The sequence below is a fragment of the Neophocaena asiaeorientalis genome, unplaced genomic scaffold, assembly GCF_003031525.2.
Source record: "Neophocaena asiaeorientalis asiaeorientalis breed wild unplaced genomic scaffold, Neophocaena_asiaeorientalis_V1.1 scaffold473, whole genome shotgun sequence".
Classification (NCBI taxonomy): Eukaryota; Metazoa; Chordata; class Mammalia; order Artiodactyla; family Phocoenidae; genus Neophocaena; species Neophocaena asiaeorientalis.
In genome coordinates, this window is record NW_020174935.1 from 1,120,094 (window position 1) to 1,135,777 (window position 15,684).

General features: G+C 56.5%; 1 protein-coding gene across 2 annotated transcripts in view; it reads left to right on the forward strand.

Moving 5' to 3' along the window:
• Positions 1 to 15,684, forward strand: part of LOC112410823 (TRIO and F-actin-binding protein-like) — a 29,321-nt gene that overhangs the window by 10,923 nt on the left and 2,714 nt on the right. For both annotated transcript variants that reach the window (XM_024761604.1, XM_024761605.1), the window contains 10 exons: positions 2,530 to 2,598; positions 2,721 to 2,810; positions 3,202 to 3,311; positions 4,789 to 5,314; positions 5,915 to 6,046; positions 11,217 to 11,364; positions 13,291 to 13,393; positions 13,962 to 14,121; positions 14,200 to 14,313; positions 15,310 to 15,396. In XM_024761604.1, the coding sequence (XP_024617372.1) occupies positions 2,530 to 2,598; positions 2,721 to 2,810; positions 3,202 to 3,311; positions 4,789 to 5,314; positions 5,915 to 6,046; positions 11,217 to 11,364; positions 13,291 to 13,393; positions 13,962 to 14,121; positions 14,200 to 14,313; positions 15,310 to 15,396 (1,539 nt within the window). The remainder of the gene's footprint in view (positions 1 to 2,529; positions 2,599 to 2,720; positions 2,811 to 3,201; positions 3,312 to 4,788; positions 5,315 to 5,914; positions 6,047 to 11,216; positions 11,365 to 13,290; positions 13,394 to 13,961; positions 14,122 to 14,199; positions 14,314 to 15,309; positions 15,397 to 15,684) is intronic.

Consider the following 15,684-nt stretch of genomic DNA (forward strand, 5'->3'; position numbering starts at 1 on the left):
TGCTTCCCTGGCCTGTCCGGCTTTCTAGAGACCCTGGCTTCAGGGTGGAGAGGGTACAGGGTGGGGGCCGGAGTGGGAGCCTTGAGGGTAGGATGTTTCTTGTCCTGTTGGAAAGAAGGCCTTGGGCTGTGGGGTAGGAGGGCAGAGGCTGCTAGTCATCTCAGCCCCTTGGAGCAGTCTGCAGTCTGTAAAGGTCACCAGGGATGGCGGCCTCCTGGTGCTTCACACCCTGCACCCCATCCCCTCCTCTCACCAAGAGCCCCTCAGCCCTCCCACTTCTTGACGACCCCGGCTGGGTATCCAAGGGTCTGGGATGGAAGGATCCACAGAGATCATCCAGCCTGAGACACGTACAGATTCCCAAAGACTCAGCTTTACAGCAGCTCCCCGCAACCCTGGGGGTGGGGCTCAGACCACATTTCTTGAAGTCTCACCAACCTGGGGCCCCATCGGGTGAGTCACAGCTTTCTCTGGCCTCGGTGGCCTCATCTGTGAAATGGACATACTGGATAATAATAGTTCTTTCCAGGGTGGATAACGGAGTCACAGAGGTTAAGCATGTAAAGGGTCCCACACAACCCCCAGTGCCTGCTTGGGCCTCAGCTAATAACCCTTCCCTTTTTCTAACGTGTGCATCTTTACAACCAGAAGGGACAGTAGCCTTTCACCAGCTCTACCCTTCTGGCTGCCAGGCTGAAGCTGGAGCTGGCCTCCTGCCCACCCAGCCTGAGAAGGGACATCTCCCCGCCCAGGTCCTGCATGCGCCCGTGGCTTGGGTCTGTGTGCAGCCCGCATGCCGGGGAGGGCATGGAGCCAAAGGGAATCTCATTGTGTTTCCTACCCACATGCTTTATTCCCTCCAGCCTACAGCCTTCGTACCCGCTGCCTGCTTGCCAGTCCTCTGGTGGCTGGGCTCCAGGCTCACACAAGGCTGGGCACCCTGCCAGTGACCCTTCCCGGCCTCCCCCACCCAGGGTCTCTGGAGGGCAGAGATTATGGGCTCCACCCAGAACTGGCCGTTACTCATTCTCTTTCACAGGGTTTTGGAATGTCCGAGCTGGAAGGGCCCTGGGAGTTCAGCCAGCCCAACCCCTTGGTGCACAGACAGGAGACAGGCCCACAAGGGCTTTAATCTCTTCCGGGCCTAGCAGCACCTTGGGCAAACCCTGGCCTAGAACTCGGGGCACCTGAGGCCCATGCAGCTGCCATCTCAGGCAGTCACAGACTAGGCCTGGAGGGGCCAAAGAGATCAGTTGACACAGAACCCCTGACCCACTTTACAGAGGGACAGTTGTCCTGAGCAGCCGCTCGGGCCATTCAGAAGAGCAGGGTGGTTCTAAGGCCAGCCTCTTAGAACGATCCCCAACAACCTAGTGCCTGACCCTATGCGAAGTGCCATGAGAGACGTTCCAGGGAGGGTTAGGCATTTCTAACTTCACTAGGAGGCTTAGGGTCTTATTAGCCCTACTTTATAAGTCAGAAAACTGAAGCTCAGAGAGGTCGAGACACTTGACTAAAGACACACAGCTAGCAAGGCATACAATAGTTGTAACCTTGGTCTCTTGGATGCTAAAATCGTATTTGTTAGGGGAGGCAGTGTGGAAAGAAGTAGAAAGTATCATCCTGGCACATCCTTGAAAACTTCCTGCCTTCCTGAGGAAAGAAAACGAAGTACTTGAAGCAATAAACAAGGGCTTAGTGATGTGGGAGAGCACCAGGAGGACATGCACTGACCCTGGCAGTGGGTGGACCTCGACTGGCCTTCCAGTGAACGGTCAGAAGCCCAGAGGTGGGCTGAGCTTGGCACTTTCATATCAGGCTGTTCTGATGCCCCCACCCCTCTCTTACGTGTCCTGCCAACCTAATCCTGGTTGGAGCAGAGAGAAGCCCACATCATAAATGTACAGATAATGTATTCGCATAGCTGAACACGCATGTAACCAGCACCCAGATCGAGAAACAGAATACGACCAGCACTCGGACGCTTCTCCCTGGGCACCCTTCCAGTCCTGCTCTCTGGTAGACTTGTCTTTGACCACTGGGGTGATTGATCTGGGGTCAGTGTACGGAAAAAGGTTTTTGAAGTTCTGGCCCCCGACTTGCTAGGCAAATGACCTTACACAGGTCATATCCCCTTCCTGGATTGCACTGGGTGGGATTTGCATGTAGGAGCCTTGGTGATCTTGGTGGAAAGTTATCAGGAAGCCTGTGGAAGTGTCAACAAATCAGAGAAGGGCCCCGAGAAAGAAAAGAAGGGTGTGGTTACTGAGGAAAAGCCGACCCATTTCACAGATGCTGTCCCCGCAGAGAGGAAATGGGGGGGCTTACTTCAAATGGGGATTGTGTGACTCTGCACTGTCCCCTGCCCCCCACCCCTCAGCAGAGCAGGTGAGGGTGCCAGGCCCCTGCTGCAAGCAGAACGGTTGACCTGGCAGCGCCCAGGATGCCCGCGGAATGGTGCGCACACGCACGCACGCCGTCATTCCACACCCCTGCAGCCCCTCCCTCACCACCGTCTCTCCTTCACAGTGGAAGAAGCACTGGTTTGTGCTGACCGATTCAAGCCTCAAGTACTACAGGGATTCCACTGCTGAGGAGGTGAGACGGTGAGCTGGGAGGGCTCTCTCCCCCATCAGGTGCCGGGGGACACCTGGAAGGGGCTTGGGGGTCCCGGTAGGGTCCCTGGAGTCCAGGGACCATCGTGAGCCCTCCTGCTGCAGGCAGATGAGCTGGACGGTGAGATTGATCTGCGCTGCTGCACGGACGTCACCGAGTATGCGGTGCAGCGCAACTATGGCTTCCAGATCCACGTGAGCCCGCGGGCGGCTGGGCGGCGGCATGCCTGGAGGGCCCCCCAGAGGAGGTGTCGGGGTGGGGCGTGGCCCACCAGACTGGCTCCTATCACTCATTCACCTGGAGATCCTGTCCTCAGAGCCAGTCAGAAGCCCTGCTGCCAGCGCTGAGCATTTCTGGGGCGATCCAGGATATCGTTGGCAGGGCTATTCAGATGTTGGAGAGATCTTGGCGCCGATGGGGCTCTCCTGAGGCTAGTGGAGGGGAGGTTTTGCATGCTCTGCTCACCTCCAGGCTTAAGACCTTAGATACCCACCTGGGAGGGAAGGGCACCTCTTTGGAATCCATAGTGGGGAGGGAGCAAGGGGGCTGGCCAGGTGGCAACCTACCTGTGGGGTGGACTTACAGACCAAAGATGCTGTCTATACCTTGTCGGCCATGACCTCGGGCATCCGGAGGAACTGGATCGAGGCTCTGAGGAAGACTGTGCGTCCAACCTCAGCCCCAGATGTCACCAAGTACGTGCTGGGCTGGACCGGGGCCTGGGGGGAGGCACTTACCCCCGCATCCTGAGTGGGTTTCCGGCACTCACCTGAGGGCCCTGTGGCTCTACTTGCTGGGCCTCAGTTTCTCCACCAGCAGAATAGGGAGAGGGAGAGGGCAGGGGGTATCCGCGGCACTCATCCAGAAATACGTTGAGAATTTGAGGTTTGCCTCTTGTCCCTCTCTATCTCCCCACATCCTGAAAAGGCGGGGAGAGGCCTTGGCTCTTTGGAGAGGATGCCGGTGAGTCACAGCCCCATGATTGGCTGTGTGCTGATTGGCTGTGTGCCGCAGGGGCTGTGTCTGAGCCTGTGTCAGGGAGAGGGGATGGCTACTTAGTCTGGGTGGGGAGCTCACTCCCTGTGGAGGTCACTGTGGGTAGAGGGGCAGGAGGATCGCGTGACCTGGTGGTAGAGCCCCACACAGGATAAACCCCAGATGCCCGTAGGGGCTGGGACTCTGGCTGCTGGGCAGTAGGCACGGAAGCGTGGTATCGAGGGGTGCTGAGTGCGCATCCACCTGCCTGGCCACACCCTGGCTGGTCAACCTTAGGCCAGTTGCCGTCTGGCCTGAGTTTCATGTTCCTCACCTGTCACACCGAGGTGTGTCATGCGAGGACGTGCACGGAGGCCCCTTGTAAACTCTCAGCTACTGTACAGCTGGACCGTGATTTAGTATATAGGCTCCGCTGCTACAACAAAGAAACCCCAAACACGGGTTTAAACGCAGGACAGGTTTCTTTCTCGCTCCACAGCAGCCCACAGCCTTGCCTCTGCGCCAGAGCACTGTCCACATTCTCATGGGTCCCAGCCAGGAGCCAGGCCAGGGCACGCCTGGTCCTTCAAAACGTGCCACCTCTCGTATGCACTGGGCAGGGTGGAGTCACACGGCCACGTGTAGCCGCAAGGGATGCTTTAGTGTTTGGCTGGGTAAGCACGTACTCAGTATTGCTATGGAAGAAGAAGGGAACTGCCTCAGTCGTTACGGGTCTCCACAGTTTGTGCTCTGTGCACCCACCCAGAGGCCACCGTTGATCTCACCAGCAGTGACCCTGGGCATCTCTCCTATTCCACTGTGAGGCTCTTGCACCTAGGGCCTTGTCGAACAGCACACCCTTAATACTAATGCTTCGATCACGTTCTCAAAGGGCTTCCTGGTCGCTTTGCACACGTTTGCTCACCTAGTCCCTCCTGTGCGTGGCACTGTTGTCCCATATCACAGATGAGGTAACTGAGGCTCAGAGAGAGAGGCCAGGTACCCTGGACCCTCTGCCGGTAAGTGGCAGAGCTGGGATGGTTCCCAGGGTCTGTTAATGATGAAGCTCTAGTTCCAAGCTGCTTCCTCCACTGGGGTCTGTCCCCTGGCCCCGGTGCACGGGCGATACTGCGGAAGTGCTTGTTTTGGGACCAAGAGGGCAAGGTCTCGCCTGATGTGGCTCTGCTGGCCCCCTAGGCTCTCAGACTGCAATAAGGAGAACACGCTGCACAGCTACGGCACCCCGAAGGGCTCCCTGAAGGTGGGGGAGCAGCGGGCAGGCTCTGAGGTCATCGGCTGGGGCGGCCCCCGGAAGGCGGACGGGCAGCGGCAGTCACTGGACTACGTGGAGCTCTCCCCGCTGACTCAGGGCTCCCCGCAGCGGGCCCGCACCCCGGCCCGCGCTCTTGACCGCCCGGCCAAGCAGGAGGAGCTGGAGCGGGACCTGGCCCAGCGTTCCGAGGAGCGACGCAAGTGGTTCCAGGCCACGGACAGCAGGGCCACGGATACACCGGCCGGCGAGGGTCCGCGCCGGGGCCTGGGTGCCCCCTTGACTGAGGACCAGCAGAACCGGCTAAGTGAGGAGATCGAGAAGAAGTGGCAGGAGCTGGAGAAGTTGCCCCTGCGGGAGAACAAGCGGGTACCTCTCACCGCCCTGCTCAACCAAAGCCGCGGGGAGCGCCGGGGGGCCCCAAGCGACAGCCATGAGGCACTGGAGAGGGAGGTAGGCGGCAGTGGCCTCTGGGAGCCTCCTCACCCTACCGACACCCTTCCTATCCCTGCAGTCGCTCTGTGGCATTCATCTTGCATACCTACAGTGATGGGTAGCTCACCCCTGAGCCACTGACACCATCTTCTTTCCTGGACCTTGGGGACTTTTTGTTTTTGTTTTCCCATCTGAGTTCTGTCCTCAGCAGTCACATAGAAGGGAAGAGGAAGAGAAGGGAGAGACCATTTATTGAGTACCTTCTGCATCCCAAGCCTTGTGCTAGGCCCTCTTTACCTCCATTGGCTCATGTAATCCTCACAGCAGTCTCATGGTCCCATAGGGTAGACCTCATCACTGTTTTACTAATGGGAAACTGAGGCTCCAAGGCATTTCTCCCCACCTACGTAACGTGGGGGTGACCGCGGTGTCCTGCTCCCAGCCCTATCGAGCCTACTCTGGGCCAGCACTCTCCTGGGTTTCTGACCTGGCCGTGCAGGAAACACCTAGAATGTCCCCCTTGCCTGCATCTCCACACGAGGGCCACTTCCTCCCATCAGCTACATCCCTACTTTCAGGCCCTCACTGAACTCGCCTTCCTGCCCACCCCCACAATAGGTCCAGTCCCTTCGTGCCCAACTGGAGGTCTGGCGTCTCCAAGGGGAGGCTCGGCGTCTCCAAGGGGAGGCTCCTCAAAGTGCACCCAAGTCCCAGGAGGACGGCCACATCCCCCCAGGCTACATCTCACAGGTAAGGCCAAGAAGCTGTTGTGTTGGGGGTGGGGGCAGGTTTCTGGTTGCCACGTTGTGAGAAAATGGCTAATATTCTGGGAGCCCTTCCTGTGTACCGGAACCCGTGTGAGGCATTTGACATTCATCATCTCATTTAATCTCCCCAGCGGGTGGACGTGAGCACTGTGCCCATTTTTACAGACAAGGCCACTGAGCTGTGAGAGGTTATGTGACTTGCCTGAGGTCAACCTGCCTGCAGATGTCAGAGGTGGGATTTGAGCTCGGGTCAGGCTGACTGCAGAGCCTGTGTGTGAGCCCCCACGTGATCCTCTGTACTTAGACCCCTTCCCCTGCACGTCTGGGGAAGAGGGGGCCTGGTGGAGAGTGGGATTCCTAATGGGCAGGCCCCTGGAAGTCGCTCCCTAAACACAGGGAAATCCTGCCCATGCCTGCCAGGCCGAGGCCCTGCGCAAGGTGGTCTGCGGGACATGGGCGCCTCCAGTGGCCCTCGGGAGACGCATGATCTGCCTAGGACAGCGGCTCTCAACCAAGCTGATTTTGTTCCCCTGGGGCTATTTGGCCGTGTCCGGAGACACTTTTGATTGTTATGCCTGGGACAACTAGCTCTCCAGAAAAAATACGTGTGTGTGTACACACTGACACACTTGTGTATGTTCATGGTGAATTTCACTGACGTAAAGCATGTTTAGTGTGCAGCTTACAAATGAGAAGTATGTGATGTTCTTTACTGTGAATTCCGTATAGCAAATTGATTTTTCTCAGAATACTTTCATTGATTTTTTCCGAATGCTCGTATCCACAGCCAGCCGACAAACGAGTGTCGTTCTCACGCGAATGTCGTTTGGCCTTCTTGTTTGTGTGAATGAGTGAGACAGCAAGACAAATGTTGAAACTTTACTTGGTCGATGTCATCGCAACTTCTTTGCTGAATTAGAGGATAGTCATCTGTTGAGACTATTTGAGAATACTCTTTGAAGAATATTTCTCAGGTTTTTGTTCTGTGTACAACGTGGTGGTCATAGATAGGGCACGCCGATTTGAAGTATAATCTGTACTGTGAGCATTATTAGCTTTTTCTCATCTCTTGCTTAAATCTGGACAATCAACAAAACAATAAATCAAGCCCTGATTTGTAACGTTTACCAATTTCCATGGTGTAAATACTCCCGCTATGGCTGATGTCCCTGAACACAGAGTTGGGAAGCTGTGTGCCCGCCGTCATAATGACATTTCCACCTTACAGATACAGGAGGCGCAGATAACCTCAAAGCATAGCTACTAATAAAATGCAGTGAAATAATTAGGAAGTGATGAATTTTGAGTATCAGCTTTGTTTTTAATGTAACAATTAATTATAAGTTTATATAATTTCTAATAATGGGTATGCTAAATAACCGTGCCACAGAATTCCTAAAAATTTGACAGTCGGCTGCCCCCAGCCAGCACACCCTTGACTGAAGCAAAAAAGAATGCTGGGATTCCAAGCTCTGGGCAGGGGGACCTTCTAGAAGTTCTGAGGGGGCGTGGGGCTCTCAGGAAGTCTTCCTGGAGCTGTGGGTGGGAGCGTGGGCTGCAGCAGGAGGTGGAGGGCCGGTGGGTGCCTATCGCGGAGACCCCCACTGCCAAGCTAAGAAGCTGGGATCGCATCCCACACATCTGAGGAGGTTTGGGGTCTGACAGTGACATCGGGAAGGTGGGGTTGGAGTGCAGGGGGCTTGGGAGGGGGTAGGGCCAGCATCAGGAGCTAGGACTTTGCCGAAGAAGAGAGGGATATAGGAGGGCATGTGGAGGGAGGTGAGCTTAAGGCTGGGCCACTGCCCCGAGGAAGGCAGAGGGGAGCGGCTGGGAGCTGGGGCCACCATGCAAGGCCAAGGGCCGTCTGGGGCTGAGTGGTTGATGGAACGTTCAGCTGAAGGGAGACCAGGGCCAAGGGGAGTTGGGGTGTGATATAGAGGCCTAGCTTGGGGATCACCTGACATGGGGAAGGGGGAAAGGGAGGGCCCAGTGTTGTCAGGGCTCCCTTGAGGCCAGAGGAAGGTGGGGCATCTCTAGACAGGGTGAGGTCCAACACCACCACCACCTGAGGCATCTGGGGACCTCAGAGACCCCCATCCAGAGGGCTTCAGACTTTGCTCTGTGGAGGGTCCATTCTGGGTGGGTTCGTTCACAGTCACCAGTACCAGAGCAGCTCCATCCTTGTCCATTTTACTATTAGAACCTGCATTAGATTCCCTTTGGAAGAAGGTTTCTGTCACTAAAATGAAGTTTGAAAAGCACTGCTCTGACTTCTCAGCTTACAGATGGGGAAACTGAGGCCCAGAGAGGGGGCGAGACCTTGCAGCTGGCAGCAGACCTGTGTCTGCAGTCCAGGTTTCCTGGTCCCCAGGCGCCCACTGGGCATCCCAAGGCTGTCAGCATTTCGTCCTGCTCGGTTGGGACGGGCAGGAGGAATGGGGGGTGAGAAGGGCATAATGGGGAGACGGGGTGGGGGAGGGGCACCAGAGGAGAGGAGCCGAGCCATCTGCATCCCCTCGGGTCCCTGGAGAGGCAGCCGGAGAGTCACTGGACCCTGGAGAGGTGACAGCAGGGGAGGGATTCCCCAGCCTGGTATCAGGCCGAGTGGGCACCCCTCTTCCAGCTTGTGGGGCTTGCCACCACAGGACAGCAGCCGGGGGCCTGGCGCTTCACCCCGTGGGTGCTTACTGCAGTGGGGGCCACGGGTACTTCTTTATCTACTTTGATCCATGTCGGAGGTGGCGGCCAACACGTTGGGCCCTCGGGAAGGCAGGTCAGAGGGAGCAGCGCCTGGCCTTCTGGGAGCCCCTCATCGTGGGCTGGTTCCCACCTCCTGACGTCAGCCTCCAGACGCCCTATTGGCTGCCGGGTCTGCCTGCCTGATCTAGCTCTTTAAGAACAGCAGTCCCACCTCCCATAGTGCTCCGGTCTCTACAGGTCGGTGATCTCTACAGGTGGACGCTGACTTACCTTAGGGACCCTCCTGCGTTGGTCTTATGGGGTCTGTTTTACAGATGAGGAGATTGAGGCTGAGAGAGGGAAAGGAGCTTGCTCGAGTTCGCTCCATGGTACAGCCAAGACTAGGACCCAGTCTGTGGAATTCCAGAGCTATGTTCTCTTGCCCTTACTGGGGGCACACACAGAGGACAGGCACAGAGGCTCAGTGGGACAGGTATCCCTTGACCACCACTCAGAACACCTGGACCCTGGGGACCTGACCCTTGCCCTTCCCCCAAACTGGCCCATGCAGCCCCCAGATATGGCTGCTGGCGAGGTGGGGGTCAGTCCCCACCGGCCGTGAGGTGCCCTGTGGCATGGGGGAGAATGCAGCCTCTTAACTGGCCCTCCGTGCCTCAGTTTCTTCCTTAGCTCTTCCCCTTCCCTTTTTAATGATCTTAAACATTTTTAAATTATATAATGAATTTGTTTACATTTTCAAAAATAATTCAAACAAATCAAAAGGTTAGAAACAAACACGTGAACTCTCCTTCCTCTGCCTGCTCCCAACCCCAGGGAGCCTTGGTTACCATTTGAGCACATCTATAGAGTTTCCTGTTGCAGCCGTAACAAATTACCACTAACATAAGACACAAATTTATCATCTCACAGTTTTGTAGGGTGGAAGTCTAACACAGGTCTCGCCAGGCTAAAATCCAGGCATCCACAGGATCGCATTCCCTTCCATAGGCTCTGGGGAGGCTCCATTTCCTCACCTTTTCCAGCGTCTGGCAGCCGCCTGCATTCCTTGGCCCGTGGCCCCTTCCTTCACCTTCAGAACCTGTGAAGGAGAGTCAAGTCCTTCTCACTTCCCACTGAGCTCCTTCCGTAGTCCTTTCTGCCTCTCCCTCTGCTCCCCTGCCTCCTCTTCCACATCCAAGGACCCTGTGATTACCTTGGGCCCAGAGGATAATCTAAAATAATCTCCCTATTTTCAGGTCAGCTGATTAGCACCTCTATTCTCCTTGGCCGTGTAAGGTAACGTATTCGCAGGTTCCGGGAGTAGGACATAGACATCTTTGGGGCACCATTACTTTCCACAGTATCTTTCCATACCTTTCTCTGTGTTTTTATGTACATGTACTCAGACCTACAGCTCTAAGTGTCTTGTGTCCGTGACTGGGGTCCCACCATGTGTATTGTCAGAAACCAGCTTTCATCACCTAATTTTTGGGACACTTTCTACAGCAGTCCATGTGGGCAGCTCTGTCTTTTAACAGTTGCCTGGGTCCTCTGTAAAACTCAATCCCATAATTTATTTAAGGGCTTCCCTGTTAGGTATTTAGATTATTTCCAGTTTTCATCTGTTACCAACCTTGCCACAGGGAATACCCTTGTCCAAGAGTCTTTGTACACATATGACTTTCTGTGGGATCATTCCTAGGAGTGGACCTGCTAGGTGAAGGGGTCGTTAAAATTAGATGACGCCACCAAACTGCCCTCCACGCACCTGGTCGCGGCTGACTCTCCCAGCAGTGGGTATTATCAATCATTGAAAAACGTGCCTGTCTTGTCTACACAGCCCCATTCTGCAGTAAGCCATTAATTTCAGCTGACTTACTCAGCACCTGCCACAAGCCAGGCCGTAGCCTAGATCCCGGGGGCTCTGAGCTGGATCAAATCTTCCTTCTTTTGGGGGAACTTACGATCTGGCAGAAGTAGAGCCTTTGGAGGCAGGGGAGAGGCTGCCCAGAGTCAGAGCTAGGAGGATCTTTAAGCTGGTCTGCTGGCCAAGTGAATTACCCAGGAAGAGAAAGTTGTAAAAGAATGTTCCAGGCAGTGGGAACATGAGCTAAAGCTCAGAGGTGTGAACATGCCATGAACTGGTTGTGTTTTTTTTTTTTTTTATAATTATGGGACTTCTTGGTTGGGGAGGGCCAGGGATGAGACCACCAGGGTCAGAAACTGGAGCAGGGACTTGGCTCTGCGGGATGGGGGAGGCTCAGAAGGGTTCGAAGCAGGAGAATGACAGGGTGAGGTTTGTGGATGGCGGGGAGCAGGGGCAGATACAGGCCGATGATGCCAGGGTCTTGGAGGAGGTGGTGAAGCCTGGACCAGGGCAGGCCTGCCCCTGAGACTTCTTGTCACAGGCTGGGAAGGGGCCACCATCCAGGCAATGGGGGCAGCCCCGTGACCGCCTGGCCTCCCACCCGCAGGAGGCGTGCGAGCGCAGCCTGGCGGAGATGGAGTCTTCGCACCAGCAGGTGATGGAGGAGCTGCAGCGGCACCACGAGCGGGAGCTGCAGCGGCTGCAGCAGGAGAAGGAGTGGCTCCTGGCCGAGGAGACAGCGGCCACAGCCTCAGGTGAGGTCCCTGGGCAGGAACGGCACAGTGGGGCCCAGCCCCGTGAACCTCCAAGCAGAGGCTGCTCCTGACTGGATTCGGGAGGCCTGTAAATAAGAGGTGAGGGCCTGAGTGCCAAACTTGGGGTGAGGGGTCAGGAGCCCCTAGATCTGGCCTCTAACCCTGCTTGCAAAGAGGAAACCGAGGCAATAAAAGACCCCAACTCACAGACCATGGGTTGTGACTCCTCTCCCTCAGGGGCCTGCGGCCACTGGGAAGCCCCCCTCAAGCCACACACATGCCCTGAGCTGCAACTCCACGTCCAGGCCCATGCCGTGTGCTGGGGAGAGACCGCTCAGCCATAGACCCTGCTCTCATAGGAGTGCCGTCTCACTTGGCATGTGGTCTGGACCCTGGGGAGAGCGGGGAGAGGTGTGAGGATTTACCAAGCCCGTTACCCACGTGAGCAACCTTAGTCCTTGCAGTGCCCGAGGGAGTGAACCCATTTCACAGATGAGGTAACTGGGGCTCAACGAAGTTAGCGACTTGTCCCAGATGGCATAGCTTGGAGGTGGCAGAAGCTGACGTTGGAGCTCAGAGCATTCTGACTGCAAAGCCATTCTCTGAACCCTTCCCTCTGCTCTCCCAAGTCAGAAACAGGAATGCCCAAGATGCTGGCCAACTCTCCCTCTCTGTACACCTGCTGTGTGTGCCTGGCATCCTAGACACTTTCATAGGGTTTGCAGAATAATGGAAATGATGAAGGAGGCCACGTGATCTGGAACTTAACCACCTGCCAGTGCTTCAAGCACTCAAGCCCAGGGCCCCTCATCCCAAACCCTGGGGTCAGTGCGTTTTGCATTTTAGGAAGATAACCTGGTATGCATATTAAATATCCTCTCCCAGCAGGGTCTGGGCTTCACCCTGAAATCTAGCACTAAGGTTTTGGCAAATTTTGGAAATTTCTCAAAGTCACACTTAAGTGGGATAGTCATGATCACAAATAGCCTTGTGTCTGTTCAGGTTGGGGGTCGCCACCGGAAGAGTCCAGTGTTCAGAGCTTTGGGATTTTGGAATTCTGGCTAAGACTATGAGTGAGGGCTTGTTTTTTTTGTTTTTTGTTTTTTGCGGTACGCGGGCCTCTCACTGTTGTGGCCTCTCCCGTTGCGGAGCACAGACTCTGGACATGCAGGCTCAGCAGCCATGGCTCACGGGCCCAGCCGCTCCGCGGCATGTGGGATCTTCCCGGACCGGGGCACGAACCCGTGTCCCCTGCATCGGCAGGCGGACTCTCAACCACTGCGCCACCAGGGAAGCCCAGGACTTGTTTAATCTTCACAACAACCCCGTTTGAGCGTGGAAAGAGACTCAGTCCTTGGGGGCTCACAGCCTGAAAATAAACCAGTGGGGGCCAGTGTCTCTCTGTGCCATGCATTGTTCTGCTTGCTCTACACATGTCTCCCAACAACCCACGAGAGAAGGTGCTGTTGTCATCCCTGTTCTCCAGATAAGGAATCCAAGGCACAGAGGGGTTAAGTCCCCTGCACAAAGTCACACAGATTTGTACCGACCGCAGAGCCTGCGTTCTTGACCACTAGGCTGGGCCAGGCAGATGGACCTTGTTAAAGAACCTTCCAGGCTCTGCAGGGAGGACTGTGTGGGGTCTTACCAAGAAATCACTAACAAGAGGTACCAGTGGTCAGACATTGAGGTGTCTCCCCAGCAGGGTCCATCAGACAGGCACTGTCATCCTCCCTTGATAGACAGGCTCAGAGAGGTTGAGCACCTTACCCAAAGCCACTCAGTCCATGACACAGCCCGGCCCAGTGCTCTTTGCATTACCTACCACTCTCTGCTCCTGTCTCCATATGGAGTCCCGGAGGAAGTGGAGCTTTTTGCTGCTGACCCCTCCCCAATCTCCGTTCCACCTCTCTGCCCTGCTTCCAGCCATCGAAGCCATGAAGAAGGCCTACCAGGAGGAGCTGAGCCGGGAGCTGAGCAAGACACAGAGTCTCCCACAGGGCCCAGATGGCCTCCAGAAACAGCACCAGTAAGATGGCAATTGGGCCCTGCGGTCTGGGGACAGGGGCCCCCTCTGAGCCAGGAGCCCAGCTGTCCACCCTGCTGATTATGAGTGGGGGAACCTGTGCTAAGACCCCTGGCAGAGGGCATGTCAGTTTGCCCCCAGCTGAGACGCCTGCTCCGGTCGCATGGCACCGGGAACAGAAGCAGTGGGACCTCAGCCAGACCCGCACGCCAGTGCACACGGCAGTTCTCAGGCCCCTTCTTGTTTAGCCAGTCTCAGTCTCCACCCTTCTCTTCCCCTCTTTAGTGTCTCCCTAGAGCTGGGCTACAGTATCAGCCAGTAGGTGCCCCTCTGCTGTGGAATGTTGGGGCTATGGAGGCTTTAGAGATGGGCTTCTCCGACCCATCCCCTCATAGAGGAGGCGCCTGCAGCCCAGAGAGGCTGTCACCAGTTCACAGCCCCAGAGCTGGCTGAAGGCAAAACTAGGGCGGGAACCAGGAGCCCTAAGCTGCTTTGAGTCTGTGTGACCTGACCCAGCTCGGCAGAGGGCGAGAGAGCCCGGGCCATCGTTCCCCTCCTCTGCCCTGGGCAGGTCAGATCTGGAGGCACTGAAGCGGGAGCTGCAGGTGCTGTCAGAGCAGTACTCGCAGAAGTGCCTGGAGATTGGGGCCCTGACGCGGCAGGCAGAGGAGCGCGAGCACACGCTGCGGCGCTGCCAGCAGGAGGGCCAGGAGCTGCTGCGCCACAACCAGGTGGGCCTGGCCCCGCTGGGGTGGGGGTGGGGCGTGGGCATCCCGGCGCCCCTGCGCTGACCCTCCCACCCCTCCCAGGAGCTGCACGCCCGCCTGTCCGAGGAGATTGACCGGCTGCGCAGCTTCATCGCCTCACAGGGCACCGGCAACGGCTGCGGGCGCAGCAGCGAGCGGAGCTCCTGTGAGCTGGAGGTGCGTCCACTCCTTGTGCCAGGCCGCCCAGCTGGTTCTTGGGGCCTGGGTGTGGGGAGTGTATCCAGACAGGTTGGGTCTGCCCTGTAGCCGGGAGAGGACAGGGCAGCTAGGAAGGACGCCTGCTGTGCACCCAGCACTAGTGGGCTGACTGGGTGAAAGCCCTCCCGTGGTAGGTCCTGCCACCCACCTGCTGTGGGACCGTGACAAGTCACCTCACCTTTCTGAGCCCCAGTGGCTCATCTATAAAATGGAGCTAGCACCTCCCTTACTGGGAGAAGCCGGGGTGAAAAAATGTGTATGTGATCCCAGGGCCACCCTAGCCTTTTGTTGTATTTAACAAAAATGTATATACAGCTTTACTCTGTGGCTGGCACTTCTGTAAGCCCTTATATCTGCTAATTCATTGAAGCTTCCTAACAGTCCTATGAGAAAGATGCCATTACTGTTCCCATTTTATAGGTGAGGAAACTGAGACACAGGGAGGTCAAGTGTCTCGCCCAAGGCCACATGGCTAGTCAGTATGGGAGCTGGGATTTGAACCAGGCAACCTGGCTCCAGAGTCTAAGCTTTTAAGCCTCCTTCGTCCTGGCTGAACCTGTCTCCTCCTTGGTCAGGTCAGGGTAGCAGTACCTGCTCATCAGGGTTCGGGGAGGGCTTAATGAGGAAGCCCAGCCCACTCTGGTTCACCCTAGGGCCACACTATGGCTTCATTTCGTGCTCTTTGCCCTGAAGTGGAGCGCCTGGCGCTGTGTTGAGGCCACAGCAGAGGTGACCATAAGCTACCCACTCACATTGTATGGACAGGGTGAGAGAGCAAGGAGAAATCAGAGAGGACTTCCTGGAGGGGTCTGCTCCTGGGGACATGGGTCTCGGTGCAGGTTGGGAGCTGCATTCTAGGGGCCTGAGGCAGAGAGAAGCCATGCTTCAGGGGTGCGGTGAGCCAGGGTAGCTCTGGCCTCTGGCCCTGCATCAGCCTGGCACCTGTGACCCCAGGTGCTGCTGCGTGTGAAGGAGAATGAGCTGCAGTACCTGAAGAAGGAGGTGCAGTGCCTCCGGGATGAGCTCCAGGTGATGCAGAAGGTGAGTCCCGGCCGGCCGAGGCAGGGCGTCGGCGGGGTGGGGAGCCCCTGGATCTAGCTGTGTCCCATCTTGTGAGCACCTGCTCTGTGCCGGCCACTCCTGGCCTCCTCAGGCTCTCCCCGTGCCTCCCCCACGTAGGTGTCACTATTCCCATTTACAGACAAAGAAACTGAGGCTAAGAAAGGTAAGAGACTTGCTCACGGCCACATTTGCTTTCATTTAGTCAGAAAATATTCATTGAGCACCCACTATGTGCCCAGCACTGCGCTGGGTGCTGGGTGACAGCCG